Genomic DNA, 24,314 nt, shown 5'->3' on the forward strand with positions numbered 1-24,314 from the left:
AGCAGCCACACACAAAGATTCCACAATAGCTTTTCCATTATGACCCTCAGGCACACACTTGATGGAGCAAGTGTGGTGCCTGATGTACCAGGAGGGAGGTGCATCAGAAGTAGGGCCATTAGGCTGAGACCGTGGGACCCTGGACCAACCTAGGAACAAAGCCAATGGAGAAAACTCTGTGTTGTGTATTGGTGGGCAGGCGAGGGGGACACCTGACTTCTGGGTAAAATGCTTCAGACTTTCCAGTGAAAGCGTGGCTATCTTGCCTGACACCAGCCCAGCCTCAAGACAAGATGGCAATACAATGCTTTCCAAAGATTTTCATGACTTATGCCTCAGGCCTGGCTTTCTGAAGTGCCAAGATGACATCTTAGAAATCTGTGAGTGAAATAATCTGGTTATCACAACAACTGAAGGATAGTGTGGGCATTTAGCGTCTGGTACATCTAGATGTAGTCCTAACAGCATGGGTAGAAGGCATCAGCTAGTCAGACCCAGGATAACCGCGGCAGTATTGTAAGGGTGTGAGACTCAGTATCACAGATGTTTTTAAATACATATACCAAAGGCTAATAAATGGATAGAGATCTTTAAAATATTACATTTTTTAGTGTGTGTGTGTGTATGTGTGTGTGTGCGTGCACGTGCGCGCACACTAAGCCACCTGTTTGTTTAGAAAAAAAGAGAAGAAAGTGCCACAGTTGGTTTTCTTCTTCCATCACATGGGTCCCAGGGATCAAACTCAAATTGTGAGGCTTGGCAACTAGTGCCTTAACCCGCTGAGCCATCTCACCAGTTTAATCTTCAAGATAAATGTTAAAAAAGACTTAAAGTGTGAATGAACTCAGATTAGTTATGAGACAGTGTGTACTTGCCCTTGCATCCTGGACTCCACAAGACAACCACGCATCACCAGAAAGCATCACAATGTTTTGACTTTGAAGACAGAACCTTGTCTTCTAGAACACATGCTAGAAGAGGCTTGGTCTGAGCCTTCTAAACCCTGCGACGTTTCTGAGAATAGCTACACATGTCACCCTTAGCTATATCTCTTAAAAGAATATTACACTCAGTTCTGAATGGCTGAGAGCTCTCTCCTCTGATAAACCAAGACAGACAATGTGGCAACACTGAACCTCAGCCAATTTAATAGAGGGATTCTATTCACTATGTACAGGATCCTCTAGAGAATGCAGGTGACCTGAACCACGTGAGAGCCAGGGGCACTAAGAGTTGATGGTCTTCACTGGCTTCGTGTCCTCGATCTCAGTAGACAGCCAGCGGTAAGAGCGATGACGCCGCAGCACCTCAATGGCCTTGAGTTCCAGTGGTGTGGCCTGAATGCCCAGGTCTTCGAGGCCAGGCAGGTGGGGCACTGTCTCATCTGTGATGTGCATCTGTGAACCAAAGACCACAGAGAATGCTTGATTCATCAGAAAACTGGCCAAGAACAGTGCCACCCCCAGCAAACATCCACACACTCAACCTTGAGGCCCATCACTGAGACCTAAGTGCCTAGAGAGAACTAGCAGCAACCTTTGCTTATGGAACTCAGGAAGGGAGAATACAAGGTGAAGATCATCCAAGACCAGATCCAGGTCCCCATATCATCTAGGAACATAGGACAGGCTCTGGACCAGCACATCTACAGGCACATGTCGTCAGAACTCAACCCAGCGAGGGGAGGCAGGAGCTGGCCCTCTGGCCAGAGATGAAGACAAAGCCAAGCCTCTCTATCCCCCAGCTCTCTCTAATGTAGGGTCTTTGAGCTCTGGCTTTCTGCTTGTTTGAACTTTTCATTTTAGTTTGATTTTGTGGGTTTTGTTTTTCATACAGCATCTTACACTGTAGCTCTAGGAGTTCAATATGCAACCCAGGCTAACCTCAAACTTGTGGCCATCCTTCTGGGCTCAGTCTCCCAAGTGTTTGGTGACAGGTGTACACCACCATGCCTGGCTCCATTAGCCTTTTTTGCTCCAATTACACTCAACCTGGTTAATGAATGCACACTACAAAGCCAGAAGCCAATCAATCCCATCTTGCTTAGGGAAGAATGAACATTAAGAAGCTGCTGGTCCAAAAGTACTGAACAGACCCAATCTGCACTTGGAGCTGCCATCAATCCCTGTCCTGTGACCCCAGTAGTTTGTAGTATATACCAAGAGATCTAGAGCAGTGGGCAACCAAATTCAAAGCCCTCCTGACCACTCACTCCAACCATACTCTGAGTCAGCAATGTAAGCTGGTGTCAGACAAATAGGTTCATGAACACAAAAAGAACATCATGGAAATGTCTCAGCTTTCCTCACACCTGTCGGAGGGAGGCTGGCAGCTGCCTGCTCATATCTGTTCCCTAGGAAGATTTTCAATTCTTTTCGAGGCTTTGGCTCATAGGAGAGTTTGGCTGCATCCTGGAAATAGAAACTTCCCAGCACTAGAAAGTAGAAGTGTTAATATTTTTATTCATTTGAAGTCCTTCCTAGAAAGACTTGGACATGCAAGGGGTAAATAATCAATGAGTTACACAAGCATGGTAGGTGTGAGAGGGGAGGAGCCAGGGCTCTGCATACTGCAGGGGGACAGGAGTGGCAGCAAGAGCTTAGCTGAGAGAGGACGGAAGGACTGCTGCCTGGGTTAGAACAGGGAGAGGCAGTTATACACTCTCTTCTCAGTACATTGAAAACTTACATTATAAACACATTCCTAAGGGAAAGCTAGACAGAAGGGGTGGAATTAGGAGGAGTGCAGGACCTGGTATCAACTGAGGGTTGCTGAGGGTTGAGCTCTGAGCTATCTAGCACAGAAGCCCCTGGCCAAATATCATTTCAGTTTCAAGGAACAAAAATCAAGTAAAATTCAAATCTGAAGCCTACAAGTCACACAAGCCACCTATCAAGTTAGTTACTATCACATATTGCTGGTGGCAATGTACAGACACAGGCTGCTTTCAGCACTGCAACGAGTCCTGCCAGACAGTGCTGGTTTAGATCTGGAAGAGGAATTAAAACCCCAGGGATTACTAGACACTTTACATGAACAACACAGAAAGGACTATTGTTGAGACAAGAGCACCCAGGACAGAAAACAGTCTCTAGCAAAGCATGGGGCAGCCCATGCCTGTGATCCCAGTACCCGGGAGCCTGAGGCAGTAAGACTGTCACAAGCTCCAGGTCAGCTTGGGCTGCAGAGTGAGCACACAGAGCAAGACCCTGTCTCAAAACACCACCACCACCCCACAACAACAAAGACAGGCAGTTCTATCCATAGACATGTTACATTTCAGAAACCTGTACTATATCTGAATAGTTAGACCGGAGACTGTAAGGCTCAGGAAATAATTCAAGATTGGAAATAAAACTGCAGCAGTGATGTTCACAGTCAGCAGCGGGCAACCAGGACAAGTGTAATTTACAGTACGAGTAAAGGTGGAAAGAGATGGGCCAAGGCCATGACCCTATCACACAGCAATCAGGATAGGATTGGGGGCAGGAAAGGTACCTTTGGCATGGCCTAGTGACAGAAGGGAAAACCGGAAAAGGCAGACTGGGCCAGAAAGCAGGTGCAAAGACACCATTTCAGAAAAGAGAAACAGGCACCCCCAACAAATGCTGCTCATAGTGGGAGTAAGATGAGGTCAGAGAACTGACTAAGGCAGTATGGGATCATGGGTAGCCTTGGAAAGAGCTTAGGGCAGAGAAGGAGTAAAAGTTGGTTGAAGTGGGTTAAAGAGAGAATGAGGCAAGAAGCTGCTGGGAAGAGGTACAGGCTGCTCTTAAGATATAAGGGTTGAGGCCCACGCTTGTGATTTCAGCACCTGGAGGTGGAGACATAAGGCTCAGAATTCAAGGTCACCCTCAGTCATACAACGAGTTTAGGCCAGCCTGGGCTAGATGCTTGGTCTCAAAACATCAATAACAAGAAAAATACAAACAAACAAACAAAAGAGTCCTAAAAAGTCCTAAGGCGAAAGAGCAAACAGGAAAGTGGCTAGAGGGACACAGGGAAGAACAGAGGGCTTGGGCTTTAATAAGGCGCAGGGTGACTCTTATGCATGTTTGAATGCTGATGACAATGAGCCACAAAGAGAGACATACTGTCAGAGGAGGATGGGAGTGAATGCATGACAGGCAGTGGGGTCAGCCTCGACCAGGAGGAATATCCCCCACACAGGAACCCTGCAACCACTGAAGCAATACAACAAACCAGAGTTCTCCATCCCCACAGTGCTCTGCCTGGTGGCTGCATGGCCACAAGCTTGCCACACCCAGACTCACCCGCTCCACTTTATCCCTCGTCGTCCAGGGCTCAAATGGACTTATTTCAAAGAGTCTGCCAATCAACCTGGAAAAGGAACAGATATGGCACATATGATAAGCATCTCTGTACTGGTTTTAGCCTGTGAGACCCACAGGAAGAGGGGTGGGTACACAGCCAAGAGTTTGTTGCCCCACCCCCAAATAACCAAATGGCTCTACTACCCGCTGGAGAGATCCATCTGATTCCCTCCCTCCCTCCCTCTGTTCTTTACCCTCCTCTTTCTTCTCCCATGGCACAGATGTACTGCACCAGGCCAAAAAGGAGGTGCCGACTCCAGCACTGGACTTACCGATAGGCAAAGCGTGGTATGGGGTAAGGGAAGTAGGACCTGTGTGCCATGGCAAAGATGTACTGCACCAGGTCAAAGAGGAGGTACCGATTCGGCCTAAAATAGAAGCAGAATTCTTCAAGTTATTGGTCTTTTACAAAATTTTTGTCTGTTTGTAGCCACAGCTGGCCTGGAACTCACTATATAGACCAGTCCGGCCTCAATCTCAGTGCACCATCACACCTGGCAAAAATGTTTTTAATAAATAACATTTTTTAAAAAGTATTTTTTAGGAGGCTGGAGAGATGGTTCAGTGGTTAAGAGTACTGGCTGCTCTTGCAGAGGACCTGGGTTTAAATCCTAGCACCCACATGGTGGCTAACAACTGTCCATAACCCATTCCAGAGGATCTGACGCCTTTTTCTGACTTCTGCAGGCAATGCATGACTGGGTGCACTTACACACATGCAGGTGACACACTCATACACATAAAAGAAAAATTTATCAATTCTTTGAGAATTTCATAAAATTCATTTTCACACCCTCTCCCTCAGTACTTCTCTCCATCTCCTCAGACCCACCCCCCAAACCTCCTACTTCACGTCCTCTATTATTTTTAACAAACAGCATTTTTCTTGTGGAAAAGAAAGTATATGCACTATAGCAAACACACATTAGCAAAGAAAAATCACCTGCTATCTTACTGCATTTGTACACACACACACACACACACACACACACACACACACACACACGAGCGCGCTCACAATACATGCTATGCTTTTACATTTTTTCTTTTTCTGTTTCTTGAGACAGGGTCTCTCTGCAGCCCACTTAGCCTCAAATTCACAGCAATCCTCCTGCCTCAAACAAGTAAGCCTCCGTACCTGGCTTAATTAGCATTTGCTCATTTACATGTTTCTACCTCTTCCCTACAGTTTCTACTAACAATTGTCAACCCCATCTGCTGAAGTGCCACCCTTGTCACATCTGCAGTCTTACATGTGTTTGGGACGGCATCAGGACTTCTGTTCTATCCATCTGAAGCATTCTGTACCAGTGCAGCCTAGCTTTAAAAATTAACCATCACTTATAGTTTAAAATCACTCCATCTATCTTCCTAATCCCTTTTACCCCCAGAAAAATCGATAACTGAGAGCTTAATAAAGAATCTCATTATTCTGACATATTAGAAAAAAAAACATGAAAATGAAAATGTCCTTATCAGCTAGAGGAAATGTCATAGAAAGTCCTTAAATTCCAGAAAAATCTCAAAGATCACTGCAGGACACAGGACATAAAATACATGCTATGCCAATAATTGCTTGTCTTTTGGGGGCCAACGCGATGGCGTAGTGGGTAAAGGTGCTTGCTGCAGGCCTGAAACCTGAGTTTAATCTCTGGAACCCACATGTGAAAGGAGAGAACTGACGCCTACAAATGTTCTCTGACATCTACATGCATGTGTCATGCAACGTCAAAGCTTCCTTCAACTGCCTGTGATCTCAGTGCTGGGGATATGGAGACAGGCAGACCCCTGGGGCTTGCTGACCAAACAGTCTAGCTGAATCGGTGAGCTCCAGGTGCAGTAAAAGACTGTCTCAAATACTAAAGTGGAGACCAAATGAGGAAGGCACCCACCATCAATCTCTGGTCTCTACATGCTCACAATGACACACATGTGTATGCGCATGTGCTTGTGTACACACACACACACACACACACACACACACACACACTCAAAAAGCAAAATGCCTCTGCTCTAGCCTCAAAATTCCAGAGAAAGAAGTACGTTTTTCTACAGCTGATGAGATGCATAGTCTAACTCTAAAAGCAAGTGTCTGCATTGGCATATCTAGCATTACTCTTACTATCACACTGCCAAACACAAATGCATCCTAGAACCTAGCAAAGAGTCCAGAATAGTTGAGTAGAGAGCTTGCAACATTCATAAGCCATTTCTGTCCATTTATTCCTTGGAATCCTATTTTAAGAACCTCTTCAGGGAGCCCAATATCCTTTGTTCCTACAATTTATGGAATCTAGGCTGTGTGTGTGTATATCTGTGTGTGTGTGTGTGTGTGTGTGTGTGTGTGTGTGAGAGAGAGAGAGAGAGAGAGAGAGAGAGAGAGAGAGAGAGAGTTTCATAGAGCATCATATAGCTGATTGATCTTTGTTTTATTTTTGTGTTTTTGAGACAGGGTCTCATTATGTAGCTCTGGCTGGCCTGGCACTTGCTAAATATACCAGGCTGGCCTTGAATGCTCAATGATTCACCTGTCTCTGCCTCCCAAGTGCTGGGATTAAAGGTATGTGCCATCATGCCCAGTTAGCTGACTGTTCTTAAAACACCAGATTGAGAATGAAGAGAGGTGTACATTCTAAAGCAACTACTTGATGCACAGAATTTTTTTCTTTTTACTAAATTAGAACTGTAACACAGTGAAAGAGAAGACATAAAGTCAAAGCCCTGGAGTGTATGAACGATTTGCCTAAGAGCTTAAAGAAAAAAAGCTTTATTTTCTCTAGAAGCAATCATTTCTTAGAAACCAGACAATCACTAAATTGCTGAGTAAGAGCATCAGGTTTCATTACTTTTGCTTCACAGAATGGCAGGGTTCTGGACACTATTACGTGAATTTGTTCCTTCTCAAGTTGGTAGCCTGAGTCTCCAGTTAAAGTAGGAGCTTATGGAGGTCAGGTGATAAGTGGAGTTTTGGCTGAAGTCGAGCTCACAGTGGGTCCAGTGGGTTCCCGAACTCATCCTGTGGTTATTTCCCCAGTACCAGAATGTATAACTAAGATAGACGTACTTAGAAGTTGGCAGAATCCCCACAATAGTCCCCTGTCCTGTGGACTGAGGGCTATTATGATTGGAAAGGCCAAATGGAAACTACTGAAGTTGCCTCTACCAAGGAAAACAGTAAACCAAAAACAGTATCCCATCCCTGGAAGGATTGCAGAAATTAGTGCCACCATCAAGGTTTGAAAGATGCAGGCGTGGTGGTTCCCACATCTCCCTTTAACTCTCCTATTTGGCCTGTGCAGATGACAGATGGGTCATGGAGAATGACAGTTGACACCCAAAAACTCAAGTAGTGACTCCAATTGCAGTTGCTGTACCAGATGTGGTTTCCTTAATTGAGCAGATTACAACATCTCCTGGTGACTGGTATGCAGCTACAGATCTGACAAATGCTTTCTTCTCAATACCAGTTTATAAGGACCACCAGAAGCAATGTGCTTTCAGCTGGCAAGGCCAGCAGTATACCTTTACTGTCCCATCTCAAGGATAGAGTAATCCTCCAGTCTTGTGCCATAACTTAGTTCTAAGGGATCTTGATCGCCTGTCTCTTCCACAAAATATCACACTGGTCCACTATATCAGTGATGTTATGCTGACTGGATCCAGTGAGCAGGAGGTAGCAACCACTCTGGACTTGTTGGCAATGCAAATGCACATGAGGATGGGAAATAAATCTAACCAAACTTCAAGGGACTTCTACCTCAGTGAAATTTCTAGTTCAGTGGTGTGGAGCATATTTTTTGCTTCAAATTAATTCAACAAAAAGGCCTAAAGCTAGCTGTGACAGACTTAATCTCAGATAAGGCACAAGGCACAAAGCCTGGACTGAGAGTAGATTCTGAGAGAGGGCAGATAACGAGAGATCATTCCGCACCCAAACCAGCCATTTCAAACTGCCAGGCACTATAATATCACAGCAAAAGTAATTTCATCTTGTAACTATGTTCATGTCTAAGTGTTTGATTTCTGTTTTAGAATTTAGAGCAATATCTGTTTACATATTAAAAACATCACTGGAACAGCAGCACAAACAAGGTAAGGCTCACTGGCCACAGCACAGCTGTTTCCCTGTATCCCCAGAAGATTAGTTCCATCTAGAGACACCAAATATGGATGCTTCATCCTTTAGATCGATGACATGGTATTTACAGTGCCCTCCTGCATACCTTACATCACCTCTAGATCACTTGTAACATCAAATGTAAATTGTTGTTATACTGCACTGTTTAGGAATAAGAAAAAGGGGGTAGGGGACTCATTCACTACAGATACAACTTTTTCCCCATGATATATTTTTTGAGACAGGGTCTCATTATGAGCCCACAGTAGCCTCAAACTCACTCTATATCCCAGGTTTGCCTTAAACTTGTGGTGATCCTCCTGTCTCAGCCTCCTGAGTGGTGAGATAACAGGGGTGAACCCCAAAGCCTGTTCTGCTTGAGTCTGTTACTGGAAATAGCTGAATCCACAAATGAGGAACGCACAGACACAACAGTAACAGCCTAGGACGGTGGCTCTCAGACTGGTGACAGAACTATTCATATGAAAGCAGAGTCCTAGGTTCCCTCAAATTCTGAATGTGTCTAGGACATTCTAATACTATAAAAATAAGACAAATCTGCTAGTGATCTGCTTAGAAGTATTGCTGTCATAAGCCACTATGATCTTTCCATGAAAGTCAAACTCTAGGCACTTACCCAGTGAAGGCAAAGGTTTTTCCTCTGGCATCTGGATCTTTAGCCGCATTAATGATCCCTTTGGATACATCTACAACCTATATAAATCGTAAGATATGTTTAAGTAATTGTTGAAAAAGAGACACCAGGTCCGAGGAATGAAGCCTATAATCTCAGCTACCTGGAAGGCTGAGGCAGCAGCGGAGAAAGTTCAAGGCCTTCCTGGACTACACAGCACTTCAAGGTCACCTTAGGCAACTTGGCAAGATCTAGGCTAAATGTTTTTTAAAGGGTGGTATGGTGTGGGGATTAACTCAGTGACAAAGTATTGACTGAGATTCACGAGGCCCCAGGTTCAACTCAGGACTGCAAATATAGATACATAATACATAGATGAGAGAGAGAGGAGAGAGAGAGAGAGAGAGAGAGAGAGAGAGAGAAAAGCATGACACCAATCACAATAAAAATGTGACAAAACTAAAATAATGGCCTCATTGTTTTCACAAAGCTTAAGGAACGTCTTTTTTTTTTATTTAATTTTTTTTTTAATGTGTATATGTGTATTGCCTGCATGTAGGTAAGTGCACCTGTGTCATGCAATGCCCGAGGAGGTCAGAAGAGGCTGTCAGATCCCCTGGGACTGAAGTTACGGACGGTTATTAGCTGCCATGTGGGTGTTGGGATTTGAGCCTGGGTCTTCTGCAAGAACAACCAGTGTTCTTAACCGCTGAGCCATCTCTCCAGCTCCAGCTTAAGGAACTTCTTAGACATTCAAATAATTGTACACAAGGCTGATGCAGGTACACTCCTAGTCAGGAGCCTTTATCCAAAGATAAAGGCTCAAGGTCTTCCTGACTGAATTAGGCCACTACCTCATCTATCTGATTTCTACTGTATCCTAAGCCACCCTAACCTAGAGGCTGAACCACATGTAACTGCTAATCCTCTGACACTGTGACTTTCAGAAACAGGGTTAGAATTAGAGACCCAGGATCCTCAACCAGAAACCATTTGGGGATCTAGGAAACATTTGACAATTGTCTGGAGAATTTTCAGTTCTCATGATTTTGTGTGTTTTGGGGGGGGCTGGGGTGAGGGGCTGCTTCAGCATCTAGTGGCTAAAGGACAAGGAAGTTGCAATAGTCCCAAGGGTAAAGAATTATCTGGTCCCAAGTACCAGTAGTGCCTTATTGGGAAATCGTGATTGCACCCAGCCCAACCAAATATGGAATCCAACCTGTTCTTTTACTCTGGGCCCCAGCATATCTTGTAAGAAGCCTCCCCCCACCCTTCATTCTATCAGCTGACTCTGAAGTCCACAGCTGGGTTAAGTGTCCCTCTGATACAGTGACAAAATCCTCTTCTTCTCCTAGTGCTTGTCACTCTGAACAATAACTGCTTTATTTACCTGAGAAGAATCTGAACACAGAGATTTGTGTCTGAGTAGTTACCATCTCTACAGTCCTAGTAACAGTGTGCCTAAAACAACAGGGACTCAGTTAAGCTTTCATTACACGAAAGAACCAGTGAAGACACGCACCTCTTAGGTCAACTGAGAGGTTGAAGCAAGTTGACAAACGTGCATGAGAATACAACCAGAAAATGATCACCCAAACCTGAACCTGGTCAACACCCCTTCCTACACCTTTCACCCAGGTACTTACATAGACGGGTTGTTTCTCAGTCTTCAGGCCCAAAGAAATAAGAGGCACACCACCAAACGAACGCATATCTGGAAGAAAGGGGAAAGTGTCCTGAGCGGGTCTCAGCTGTTCTAGGAACCACCAATCTCTGGATCACCACAGCTGTTTCACACACAGAAACAATGTAAGAAACGTAGCTGGCTCTGAGGAAGCCCTAACAATCAGCAGTAAAATGGAAAGTAAGGTCAAGCATTAAAGAACACACAGGGAGAACAAGCAGAGGTCACACGGCCTGGCTGCTGCTCTTCTATAATGCCAAACGCAGGGCATGCCTAGAACTGAGCTCTAGTTGCACCCAGGAAATCAGTAGGTGAGCTGTCGACAGGGCATAGGTAGCAAGAAAGAGACCCTGGTGAAAATGGGAGTTTAGGACATGATGCTACAGTACTGCAAAGCAATGGGAAGTGGAACGTTGACATCCAGTGCTGACACAGCTGCTCTAGTATGTGAAATAAAAATTTAAAAGATACTGGCTTACTTCTCTACGTAAACTAAAACAAATCCCAAATGGAGTAAAGATAAATGTTTAGATAAATATTTTTATTACATTTTAAATTAACATTAAAACGAGATAAAGAACAACTGATGGGCTAATATATCTAGTGTGTATATGATGTATTCTACTTACCCTCACCCCATCTTCTCTTATGTCTCTCACCCCATCAAACCCCCCCATGCCACCCCCAGTCCCTACAAGTCCCTTTCCCACACTCATGTCTTTTTGTTTTGTTTTGTGACTCAATGAACTTAACCAAGGCCATCTGCTACCATGGGTTTGGAAATACCCATTGGAATAGATAAAAGTTTTCTAAAGCGTCTAAAAGTAGAAATGACTTACAATACATAAAAATCTAAAATATTTTAAAAATAAGCTTAATCAAGGAGGCAAGAGATTTGTATACTGAGAACTACAAAACATTGCTTAAAAAAACTGAGAGTCACAAATAAAGGCAAAGACACCCCAAGTGCATGGACTAGAAGACAATCTATTCAAATGGTGCTAACTGAATGTGCCACCTCCCAAATGCAGGTGTTGCTGTATGATCTTAACAAGAGGCGGGGTCACAGAGGAACTAGGCCAAGAGGGCTGCTCTCATAAACAGGATTTATGGCACTGCATTTGGCTAGCTTGATCTTCTAGGTTGTGAGGACACAGATCATCCTACCTTCCCCTATGTGAAGATGCAGCAAGACTCCCATCAGGTGCTGGTACCCTGACCTTGGAACTACCAGCTTCCAGAACTGTGAGAAATTTCTCTCCTTTATCAGTTTCCTGGTCCTAATCTCCAAACTCTCAACCTGCTCTAGGTACTAATTTTGGTATACTGGTATATCAGCAAAGAAAAGATGAACATACACGGGGCTGGAGAGATGGCTCAGCAGTTAACAACACTGGTTGTTCTTGCAGAAGACCTGCTTTCTAATCCCAGCACCCACACGGCAGCTAACAACTGTCCATAACTCCAGTCCCAGGGGATCCGACAGTCTCTTCTGACTTCCGTGGGCATTGCACGACAGAGGTGCACTTACCTACATGCAGGCAATACATGCGTACACATAAAATTCAAAAAAAAAGATGAACACACACACCAAAACTACCTAAAGCAGGCTTCTGAATTAAAGCAATTTCTATCCAAAACCCAATGGTACTTTTTGCAGAAATAAAGAAAAATCTGTCCTGAAATTCACATGGAATTTCAAGGGACTAGGAATAGCCAAAACAATCTTTTTTGTCCCCTTCATTTTTTAAAAAATTTACTTATTTTTATTTTGTGGTTTAAGTGTGTTGCCTTCATGGAAGTGCACGGCTGCATGCAATGCCCACAGAGGCCAGAAGAGGGCACTGGATCTCCTAGAATTGGAGTTATGAAAGGTTGCTCACCGCCATGCGTGTGCTGAGAACCGAACCCGGGTCCTCTGCGAGAGCAGCCAGTGCCCTTAACCACTGAGCTAGCTCTCCAGCCCCAACCCTTCATTTTTTTTTTATTGAGAATTTCATACACACATATGTGTTCTGATCAATCTATCTCTCATTCCTCTTCTATCCCTCCCACTTTTCCTTCCCAACTTGATGTACTCTTTTTCCTTGTTTTTAAACCCATTAAGTCCACTTAGTGCTGGGCTTAATGGGTTTAAAAACCCATGCATGGGTGTAAGACCATCTGCCAGCACAGGGGTAGTTTCTCAGGGGCCACATCTATGAAGAAAACTGATTGTCCCTCCCCCAGAAACTATCAATTGCCAACAGCTCCTCAGGTAGAAGAGGAACTTCATGTGCCCATGCCCCTCCCCCATCATTCTGGGATTTTGACTGACTTGATCATATGTTTCCCTACAGACATCCACTGTCTCAAAACAACTATTAGAAAGAAGTCGGAGATCGTATGCATACTTGCTGATTCAAAACCCAGAGCTACAGGAATAATCAAAACAGAGACATGAAGTCACACATATAGAACAAAGGATTCAAATACAGAAAAATAACAATTGTATATATGATCCAGCGATCTTTGACAAGGATGCCAAGGCCATCAATGGAGAAAGGAAGTAGGAAAATTGCAAGGCAGGAGGCAGGATGCTGGGTTCAAGGCCAGGACTGATTATCAAGAGAAACCCTGTCTCATAAAAGGGAAAAAAAAAGGCAAGACAAGACTTTTTAGAAGAAATTCAGGCTCTGTTCTCATTAGTGGAATGAATAGACTCATTCATTCATGTAATTCATGGATTAAAGAGTTAATAGGCTATCCCAAGAGTGGATCTCCTAGGGCTAGAGAGATGGCTCAGTGGGTAAGAACACTGGCTGCTCTTGTGGGAGACACAGGTTCAAACACCAGCAATCACATAGCAGTTAACAACCATCCATAACTCCAGTTCCAGGAGATCCAATCTTCTGGCTTCCACACTTGGGTCCATAGCATGACACAGGTGCACTTGCATACATGCAGGCATAACACTCACATAATCTTTTTTTTAAAAAAGAGTGGCTCTTCTAAAGCCAGGCATGGTGGTGCACGCCTTTAATCCCAGCACTTGGGAGGCAGAGGCAGGCAGATCTTTGTGAGTTTGAGGGCAAGCCTGGTCTACATAATGAGTTCCAGGACAGCTGGGGCTACAAGGAGGCTCTGTCTCAAAAAAGACCAAAAAAAAGAGTGGCTCTTCTGTAAGGCAATTGGCTCGGCCTCTGTCCTGCACTCCCTGGTTCTTACGTGACGTGTTGTACTACCTTGGGATTCTGTCAGCCTTGGATCCAAATTATGAGCTAAAATGCACTCTTTTTCTTTAATTTACCTAGTCTGTGCTACTGTTATTAGCAACAGGAAATGTACTATGACAATAAGGTAGCCAACTAAAGTAGTGAAATTCAAAGAAATTAGGTAGAATGTGGTTGCCTGGGGCTGGAGGAAAGGAGAATGGAATTGTTGCTTACATGGGAATAAAATTTCAGTTTTATAAGATAAAACAGTTCTAGAGATTGGGTGTAAACAGTGTGCTACACCTAGTACTTCTGACTTATGCATGGTGGTGAGTGCTTATAATCCCAGCACTGAGGAGGTTGAGGCACGAGGTCAGGCTCCACGGCATCATTAGTTCACACCAGCCAGGGCTACGTGACACCTTGCCTCAAAAATAGAAAGAAAAAAAAAAAAAAAAAAAACAACAACAACAACAACAAAAAACTAAACACACTACTGAACTACACACCCATGTATGCAATGTCTATGGGGGCCAGAAGAAGGCATCAGATTCCCTGGAAATGAAGATACAGATGGCTGTTATCTGCCATGTGGGTGCTGGGAACCGAACCCAGGTCCTCTACAAGAGCAGCTAGTGCTCCTAACCACTGAGTCATCTCTCCAGCCTCAAGTCCCCAGAGTCTTAACTCATTCTAGGGTCCACTTTAATGTTCAATGTCTCTCCCAAATACCTAAACTCAGACATGGGTCAATCTGAGGTATGAGGATAATAAGGCCAAATTCCTGTCTAGCTAAGAATCTTTGAAACCAAGTGTCTTAGTTTGTTTCTCCATTGCTGTATCAAAATACTCTTACCACTACCAACTTGGGGAGGAAAGGGTTTATTTATCTTACATCTCCCAGGTCGCAGTTCATCAGGGAGCCCAAGGTAGGAACTCAGGCAGGAACCTGGAGGCAGGAGCTGGAGCACAGGCCATGGAGGAATGCTGCTTACTGGCTTGCACCCCTGGCACCTGCTCAACTTGCTCTCCTATCCAACGCAGGCCCACCTGCCCAGAGGTGGCACTACCCACAGTGGGCTGGGCCCTCCCACATCACTCAACAATCAAGAAAATTCCCCACAAACATGGCCACAGGCCAGTCCAATGGAGGCAATTCCCCAATTGAGGCTCCCTCAACCCAGGCGTGTCAAGTTGACACTAAAGCTATCCAGCACACCAAGTATGTGATGTGCTTCCAAAACACATTTATGGGGCAGGCACAGGACAGAGATTCCCATTCCAAAAGAGTCAGACAAGACTAAAAGGACCACTAAGCAGTCCAGAACCCAGCAAGGCAAGTTCCATCAGATCTTGAGGCTTATGATGGTTAATACTGATGGTCAACTTGGTATGATCTGGTTTTGCCCAGGAGGCATGCCTCCAGGGCCACTTATAAGGAATCATCAAGATTAGGTTAGCCTCTGCGTAATCCTGTGAGGTGAAATGACATACCCTAAAGGAGAGCAGCCCCATTCCCTGGGCCTGGGCCCGACTCTCAGAAGAAGCTAGCAAAGGACAAGCATTGTCCTGTTCTCTGCTTCTGATTTCAGGTGCCATGTGGCCAGTTCCTGTCCCTAGGACTTGGACACACAGGTGGGCTATACCTTTGAACTATGAGCCAAAATAAAACATTTCTTTAAGTTGCTTTTGTGAGGTATTTTATCACAGGAACAGGAAAAGTAATTAATACAAGGCTCAAGAATAAGACTCAGTGTCTGCCTTCCAGGCCCACTGAGATGATGGCCTCACCTTAAGGACCCACTGGGGCAGGAAACCACCACCAAGACTGTGGGAGGCCCTGCCCCCCAGGCCTATGGTAGAGGCTGCCCGCCTTACTGAAATGCTTTGGGACCTTTCTTCCCATCTCTTTAAGAAGGGCTCTAAGGTCTGATCTACAAGATTTTAGCATTCTAGCCATATCACTTCATTTTGTCTCACTTTCTATCCCTAGAGTTCAAACTGCAGAATCTTTGCTGACGTAATCCCAGCTCTATTCCTGGTCTATCGGTCACATCCATGGTGTCGTCATCTAATGGCTATTTGGCCACACTCTTGGGTGTCCTCTTTAAAACAAGCTTTCTTAGTTTTTACAGTATGGACCAGCTGAGGAATTTCAAATCTTCAGGTTTAATAGTTTCTTCTTCAATTTACCTCTTTCCTTCCATATTTCATTATAAGCAGTCAGGAAGAACCAAGACACTCCTCTAACACTTAGCTTCTCTGCTAAATAGCCAATTTTAGTACTTGCAAGTCCAACTTCCACAAAACACTAGAACATAGTTGGGTCTGATGCTTTGCCACTCTACAACATGGGTCATCCTTCTTCCCATCTCCAAGATGTTCTCTTTCCACCTGAGACCTCACGGAAACCTCCTGGGATGGCTGATATTAACTGCCAGCTTGATGGGGTTTAGAATCCCAACAGAAACAAACCTTTAGGCATGTTGGGGAGGGATTCTGGACTGAATGAAAAGGAGAAAGGGACTGTGGTGGCACACGCCTATAGTCCCAGCACTTGGAAGGCAGAGGCAGGCGGGTCTCTGTGAGTTCAAGGCCAGCTTGGCCTACAAAGTGAGTTCCAAGCCAGCTGGGGCTACACTGCTTCAAAAAGACCAAAAAAAAAGGAGAAAGGGAGTAGTGCCATCCCTCTGCTACCGGACTGCGGATGCCACATGACAGCTTCCTACTGCCATGCATTCCCTGCCACAATGGACTGTGTCCCCTCCAAACTTTAAGCCAAAAGAAACCTTTCCTCCCTTAAGCTGCTTCTTGTCTCAGGTACTTGGTCACAGCAATGAGAAAACTAACCAACACAGCTTCCTTACCGCCCACACGTCCACCATGCACCGCAAGGCTCTTCCAGCCTGTACCCATTACTCAGTTCCAGTATGCTTTTGCATTTTTAGGTATCACATCCACATTTCATTTCTCCACGCCTCCACGCCCAAACCTTAGTCTTCTGAGGCTGTCACAACAAAATACCACAGACTGGATGGCTTAAATAACCAAAATGTATTTTCTCTCAGCTCTGGAGGCTGGAAGGTCCAAAATCGAGATGTCAGTCAAGATCAGTTAGGCCCCCTTCCTGGCTTTTAAGTGGTCATTCTCACAGTGTACCCTCATGTGGCCTTTCTTCAGTGTGTACACAGAGAGAAAGATCTCTACTTAGAAGGCCACCAGCCCCATCAACTAGTGTCCCACCTTTACAACCTCATTTGACCTCAATGACCTCTAAATCCCTTTGTATGAATAAAGTCGCACAGGAGTTAAGGCTCAACATACAGAACTGTGTGTAGGGTGGGGTATGGGGGGTATATAGTTCAGTCCACAGCAGATGATGCATTTTACATTATACATAGTGTACTGCAATTTTAAAACCAAAGTGGAAATTAATAGAGAATGCCAAATGGCACAGAGAAAAGCACATGAAAACATCAAAACCACACAAACACATACATATACCAATACAAAGGAATGCTATTCAGGCATACAAAGAAACAGGCCATGAAAAGACAGGGAGCAATCCTAAATACAAATTGCTAAGGGAAAGAAGGCCATCTGAAACGGTCTCATAGAATATGATTGCAATTCATAATATTCTGAATAAGGTAAAATCAATACAGTAAAAAGATCAGTGGTTGGCAGGTGCCTATGAAGGAGTGGGGGAAGAATATGTGGAGCTCAAGGGATTTTAGGGCAGTGAAACTATTCTGATATGCTAATATCTTGTCAAGGTTGCAGAGCTAATGAGGCCACAGTTTAAACGGAAGTCTCTGGCTCTGAAGTCCATACTCTTTAAGTTGCTCCTCTAGGCCAAGCCTGACTACTACCTTCAGCAGCTGGAGGAAAATAAAACTGAACCTCCATAAATCCACGCACAAGTTTTTACTGGGCCCCCAAGATGTCTCATAAATAGAAAGGGTGATACGTTCTATGAAAATGTAACTTCAAAGGAGAAAGACAACTAGGAAAGAAAACAGCACCACTGTCTATGAAACCCGAGAGCCCTGGTACTCTGAGCTCAGCTCTAGCTTGGTTAATCCATCAGTGTACCTCTCCTCTGGGAAGACAGAATACGTACTTGCAAAATGATTGAGGAACCTGTCTTCCCTTCCAAAGATGTCTGATGGCCGTATGATGGTGGCTTCGGGAAACGCATTCATCACTTCCTTTTCTCCAACAGCCTAAACAAACAGCCAACATACAAACACTGAGTTAGGGCCAGGTGTGGTGGCGCACGCCTTTAGTCCCAGCACTTGGGAGGCAGAGGCAGGCATATCTCTGTGAGTTCAAGGTCAGCCTGGTCTATATAGTGAGTTCCAGGACAGCTAGGGCTACAGGGAGACCCTGTCTCAAAAAGACAAAACAAACAAACAAAAAAACCCACCACAGAGTTAGAGACACATGCACAAACTTTTCGTTCTTTCTGTACTTTAAAGGTCACACTTTTCTTAGGTAACCATATTTTTAGAAGACAATCATGTAATTCATAAAACTCAATTATAGGGAATCTCACACACACACACACACACACACACACTAGAAAGTTCACACTGAAGAAAGGAGAAAAATCAGGTTAGGGTTTTTCCAGCCTTCATTTTCCCTCCTACTTACAGATTCTCTAGTTTGTGTCAACAAACTAGCAGCTCATTAGAGAAAGGACAGTGTGGTGGTGGTGCTGGTGGGCTAAACTAGCCTAAGTGCAACACTGCATGCCCACCCAGAGTGGCCCATGAATCTAGTGGAAACTGCTTAACACCCTTGTTTGTTTTCAACAGGTCCAGACAAGCCCTCTTGTTCAGAGAAGGCATCTCCATCCTTTCTAGCTACAGCACCACTGTGGATGATGTCAATGCCAAGGGGAATCTGGATCTCAAGTTCTTGAGCATCTCAACTCCAAAACCTTCCTCTTAACTCCATTCCTGGCATCCTCAATTCACAACCACGGACCTTCAATGGAAAGTGTCCTTCCCCTATGAAACCTAAATAAAATGTCCTGCTCTTGGGTGGTAATCTCATATAAATTCAGTGTGTTTATTTTCATCTACCTTCTAGAACTTAGTGTTTCCCCTTATACCAACCCCTCGTAACTGTGCTGGTCTCCCCTCCATATCCTAAATTAGAATTCGTGGTCAATCTTTTTACTTACTCTCTTGCTAATGTTGTATACTATTTGCCTTAATTCACCCACAGGGCAAAATCCCAACCCCACGGCTCCCCTTAGAGCCTGTACTCCCCCAGCCTTCAGCAGCTAAGGGGAAGTAATAGAAACTGCAAAAATCTATGTTACCAGTTTAAACTGAAGCCTCACACTTCCCAGATATGGTGTTGTCTCGCACTCAATTTACTCTTCCATAAGACACCTGCAAGCACTTTTTTTACTTTTATTGTATGTGTATTGCCTGCCTGTGTGTAAGTACAATGCCCACAGAGGTCAGCAGAGGGCGTCAGATCCCTTAGAACTGGGGTTACAGGCGGTTGTTAGCTGCCATGTGAGTGCTGGGAATTGAACCTGGTCCTCTGCAAAAGCAGCCAGTGCTCTAACCTACCTAGCTATCTCTCCAGCCCCCAGGCACTTTCTTTTGTATTCAAATTTCAGATTTTTCCTTCCTCCTTGAAGTGGTTTGAATGAGCAAGGTCCCTCATAGGCTCATGTATTTAAACACCTGGTCCTCTGCTCATGGCACTGTTTGTGGAGGTTATAGAACTTTTAGAATGGGAGCCTTGCCAGAGGAAGTACATCACTACGAGAAGGTTTTGAGAGTTCATAGCCTCACCCCACTTCCAATTTGCTCTCTCTGCTTCCTGTGTGTGGATGGAGACATGATCTCTCAGCTTCCTGCTCCAGCCACCTGCCGCCATGCCTCCTCATCATTATGGACTCTCCCTCTGCAACCATAAGCCAAAATAAACTCTTCTAGAAGCTGATTTTTGGTCATGGTATTTTATCACAGCAACAAAAAAGTAACTAATAACCTTCCTTCCAGTAAACAATTTCACATTCTAATTTCAAGAGAAAATGCAAAAGCAGAAAAAAAAAATTACCTCAAATCCTGACCACCAGATCTACAAGCAAAGGCGCATGAACCACCATTTCCTCTCTCTCTTACTGCAGGGGAGTAGCAGCACCCAAGCACCTGAGCTCCAATCTTCTCATTGTCTAAAGAGCCTGCCCAGTTTACTCCCTGCCCCATATCTGGTCTCATTCTCTTCACCAGCTCCTCTCCAACCCATTTAAAAACGTAGAGCCTCCACCCTAAAAAAAAAAAACTTTTCCAGCTTCTACTCTCTCAAGCGCTTCTTCCTCCTGATACACTAGTGGAAAATAAGCCCATGCCAACTGCATTACCACCTCAGCCCCAGGCCCCATTTCATTCCCTTGGACTCTGGATGTGACTTCAACACCTGATCTGGAACTATTTTTGGAAGATCATTAATGACTCCAATGTCGACAGATTTGACACCAATCTGGAGTGGGCAAGGCTATAGAACCTGTATTTCTTCTGACTTCTTTTTTCACATTTATTATTTTTATTTTATGTGTATGAGTGTATTGCCCACATGTAGGTAGGTGAACCCGTGTCGTGCAATGCCTGCAGAGCCCAAAAGTGGGTGTCGGATCCCCTGGAATTGGAGTTACAGACAGTTGTTAGCCGCCATGTGGGTGCTGGGAATCAAACCCGGGTCTTCTGCAAGAGTAGCCAGTGCTCTTAACTGCTGAGCCATCCCTCTAGCCTGATCGCTTGACTTCTTAATGGCCCTTATTGATAGCTCTTCCCCTGTGTGTCTTTCCCCGGCTTCTGTAACATTGTTCTGCTTGGCTGGCTTCGGTTTTGCAAGTGCCTCTCCTCTGTCAGAATGAATCATTAGCATCCCTCTGCTCATTCAGAGCCCTGCTCTCGATCTACATTATTCTCTACATTTTCCTACACTCTTCTCTTCCTCCAATTAACAACAGGCTGTCAACACTCAAACTTATATCTTCAGCCCAGACTTCTCTCTGAGCTCTAGGGTCATAAACCTGAATGATAGGAACACTACTGACACCCAAGTCCAAATCTGGATCACCCTGCATTCTCTCAAGTAAAAGAGTGCCTTCCAATCTGCACTGAACTTGGAATCACCTATACAGAGTATAACATGCATTATACTGGTAAACTGTCATGTGCTATTTGAGCTCTCTGAGAAGCTGGCTTTGGAAGCAGGGCTGACCCCATACTTCAGACCCAAACTTGTTTGGCCAAATACCCACAAAACTCCCATTTCTGGGTCAGGTTGGACCCTTGGCTCCCTAGGTGGGAGAGGGAAAAACAGCAAGCAGCTACAGGCATTAAAAGCTGTCCATGAGAACAGCTAGAAGGAGAACCATTCCCACAGAGGTTACTGTTGTTTCTCCCATGGTTTAAGAATGCGGCAGTGGGAAAGAGAAGCTGGAAGCTCATCCGTGGAGAGAATGCTCTGCTCTACCAGGACGCTCCAACAGAAGTCCAGCAAGACTCCTCCCGCAGGGCCTCCCCATCACTTCTGCGGAATGCTGTAAGAGCTCGACCTGAAGATGTTATCTGCTGCTACTTTTCTTGTACTTGGAAGCCTCACCCATGGGGATGCTCTGCTCCACCCAGGACCTAGGTACCATCAGGAACTCCAGCTGGCTGCCTCAACAAGGCTTCTCCAGTCACTTCCCGCAGATGTTTATAGGCCCCCAATCCGATGGTGCTGCCTTCTGTGTGCTCGCTCAGTGGGGCTCCTCCAGCTATCTCTGCTGGAGCCTGATGACGTTTTGATATTTATCTGCTGCTTCCCTCCATCTGCTACTTGCTATTTATTCTCTTTTGTTTGCTACATACTTAATAGACTCATGCATTTGAAAGAGAAAGCATGGTTATCACAGATCATTCTCTGAACCACAGAGAACACAGTTATAAAATTACTGATGCCCAAGTTCCACCCCCAAAGATTCTGCTTTAGTTGGTCTGGGTTACAGACTGGGCATTGGGGTTTTAGAAATCTCCTTCGGTGGTTCTAAAGTGTAGCTAAAGCTAAGAACCTCTGTCTTAAAGCCTAGTCCTTCTCAAGCATGTACAACTTATTCAACAGAGCCAAGAGCAGCCCAGTAACTTACAGAGGGCTAGTCAGCTTTGATGTCTCTTTCTCATCACCAATGCACCTATCTCCTCCCAACACCCTGGCATTCAGGAGATTTCAGTGCAGAAGCAGTTATACTGTGTTGTTCTGTATTCTCATTCTCTCTCTCTCTCTCTCTCTCTCTCTCTCTCTCTCTCTCATTCCAATGTAACATTTGGGTGTGAGGACCAGATAAGCTGGTCCTGTGACTATAGGATACAGAGCTTATATATAAAGACCAAGTCAGAGCTGAGAAAAATTAAACAAAGCTAGAGGCTGGACAAATATTGGCATCAATCTTGGTTAAGTTTCCCTAGTGTTAGTTTTAGATATGAGTCTACAAATTCCCTTTATGTTCACACTAGATTTTCTGATGCTGGGATTAACTGCTGCTAACTATAGGTGCCTTTCCTCTCCACCACTTCCACCATGACCTGCTTCTGAGGCATGCTTTGCTACTTTGCAAGGCTTAAGACATCTGGGATCATTTTCCCTAGTGGACCAGAAACTTAAAAGTGAGATAGGACCAAGTGTGTTTGACTGTATGCTCACATCCTAACAATATACAGCACAGAACTGGTGCTTAGTAAACTTTTTTCCCCAATAAATACACTCATTAGGTCAAAAAGTTGGAGCCATTGTCAAGAACCCTGCTGTTGTCAGGATAATTCAAGGCAAGCTCACTGTGCCAGAAGACAAATGCTTAAGGGTAGATCCAGACACTGATGTCTCATTTGAGACCTGATAATGAAGACATTTCAGATAACAGATGGACTCTGTGACACAGTAACCAATCCCCGGGTATCACTTGGGCTGCAGTGGGGTTTGTGGTAGTAAAAGACAAAGAACTATATAAAGAGCCATTTTCACTGGCAAACATTTATCCGTTATCCTCTGTCTTCACCCTATGCAGTGAGACTGGCAGAAATTCATGGCTGCAGAAGGTCCAAGAAAGAAAAATGGTCCTGAAATCACAATAGGTGACAGAGAGATGCCTCCCTTGGCAGGAATTACGCTCTGCCTTTGCTGCTGGTGTTTACTGTGTAACTCTTACCATGTCCCCAAATGATTAAGGACTTGAGGGAAGGTAATAATATAGTCTATTGATATTTTAAACCCTTCAGCATAGCACTCAACCAAAATGTCAAAATACAGCATACATGCAGAGGTTGGGGATGTTAGGCACCTGCCTAACAAGGGCAGGCCCTAGGTTCAGTCCTCCACATCAACAAACAAACAAAAGCACTAATGCACAACCACACCGAATTCTGCATAGGAGCATTAGAAACCCTCTGAATTCTCAATGCACAGAAGAGAAATGCTTCTCACTCATGCCAGGTCTCAAAGCCTTCCTTTAGTCCCTGAAACACCCAGGGAATCCACTTGGCACTAACCTTGCTTCTCAAATACTTAGAGGAGCTTCTTATGTTAGCATTGAGGTGGGAAACATGAATGAGCCTTTCAACTCCAGCTTCCTTGGACACCTGAGCTATTGCTTGAGGAATCTTCACAAAAACATTCTCAAAATCAAAGTTCCTGGAAGAAAACAAAGGGAGGGGCCATTTAAGAATTCAAAACTCAGGATTTCAAAGCTTTCTATAATACTCTGGTTTGCATGACAGTGCTAGAATTTATAGCAGTTAATGAACACTTTTAAACGTTTAGTAATGCTTTATTACTAACACCAAGCTAAAATGAATATTTTATTTAAGGTCCAAGGGACTGCTCACTGTCACTACTCTCCCCAGCTAAAGGCTTACTCAAGTTACGAATACAGCATTAAGTAGTCTATGCTTTCAAAGACTCCTAAGGCTGAGGTCCTTTAAGAACACCTGACTTTGCTGGTAGAGGGGAGCAGGGAACTAAATAATGGGGGCTGGAAAGGGACTCACGTCTTATTGGTGGTGGAACTTTGTTTCCCTCAAGGGAAGAAAGTAAAGTAAAAGTGCAGTCATAGCAGGGCCCAGTGGCACAGAGCTATAATCCTACCTAATCAGGAAACTGAGACAGGAGGCTCCCAAGTTCAAAACCAGCTTGGGCTACAGAGTGAGCTCAAGAGCAAGTCCATGACAGCCTATCTCAAAATTAAGAAGAAAAGGAGGACTAGAGGTACAGTGGTAGAGCACTTGCCTAGGTTCAGTGCTCAGTACTGCAAATAAATAAATAAATAAATAAATAAATAAAT

General features: G+C 44.5%; 1 protein-coding gene across 1 annotated transcript in view; it reads right to left on the reverse strand.

The window, feature by feature from the left end:
• Positions 1–1,126: 1,126 nt before the first annotated feature.
• The window catches only part of Ndufa9 (NADH:ubiquinone oxidoreductase subunit A9), a 32,978-nt gene continuing 9,790 nt past the window's right edge, over positions 1,127–24,314 (reverse strand). Inside the window, exons 5-11 of the mRNA XM_008825453.2 lie at positions 23,524–23,665; positions 18,087–18,189; positions 10,732–10,799; positions 9,089–9,165; positions 4,607–4,702; positions 4,275–4,341; positions 1,127–1,397 (exon numbers count right to left, since the gene is read on the reverse strand). Of these exons, the coding sequence (XP_008823675.1) occupies positions 1,227–1,397; positions 4,275–4,341; positions 4,607–4,702; positions 9,089–9,165; positions 10,732–10,799; positions 18,087–18,189; positions 23,524–23,665 (724 nt within the window). The 3' untranslated portion in view covers positions 1,127–1,226. The remainder of the gene's footprint in view (positions 1,398–4,274; positions 4,342–4,606; positions 4,703–9,088; positions 9,166–10,731; positions 10,800–18,086; positions 18,190–23,523; positions 23,666–24,314) is intronic.

This window comes from Nannospalax galili, unplaced genomic scaffold, assembly GCF_000622305.1.
Source record: "Nannospalax galili isolate Female #2095 unplaced genomic scaffold, S.galili_v1.0 scaffold589, whole genome shotgun sequence".
Taxonomy (NCBI): domain Eukaryota; kingdom Metazoa; phylum Chordata; class Mammalia; order Rodentia; family Spalacidae; genus Nannospalax; species Nannospalax galili.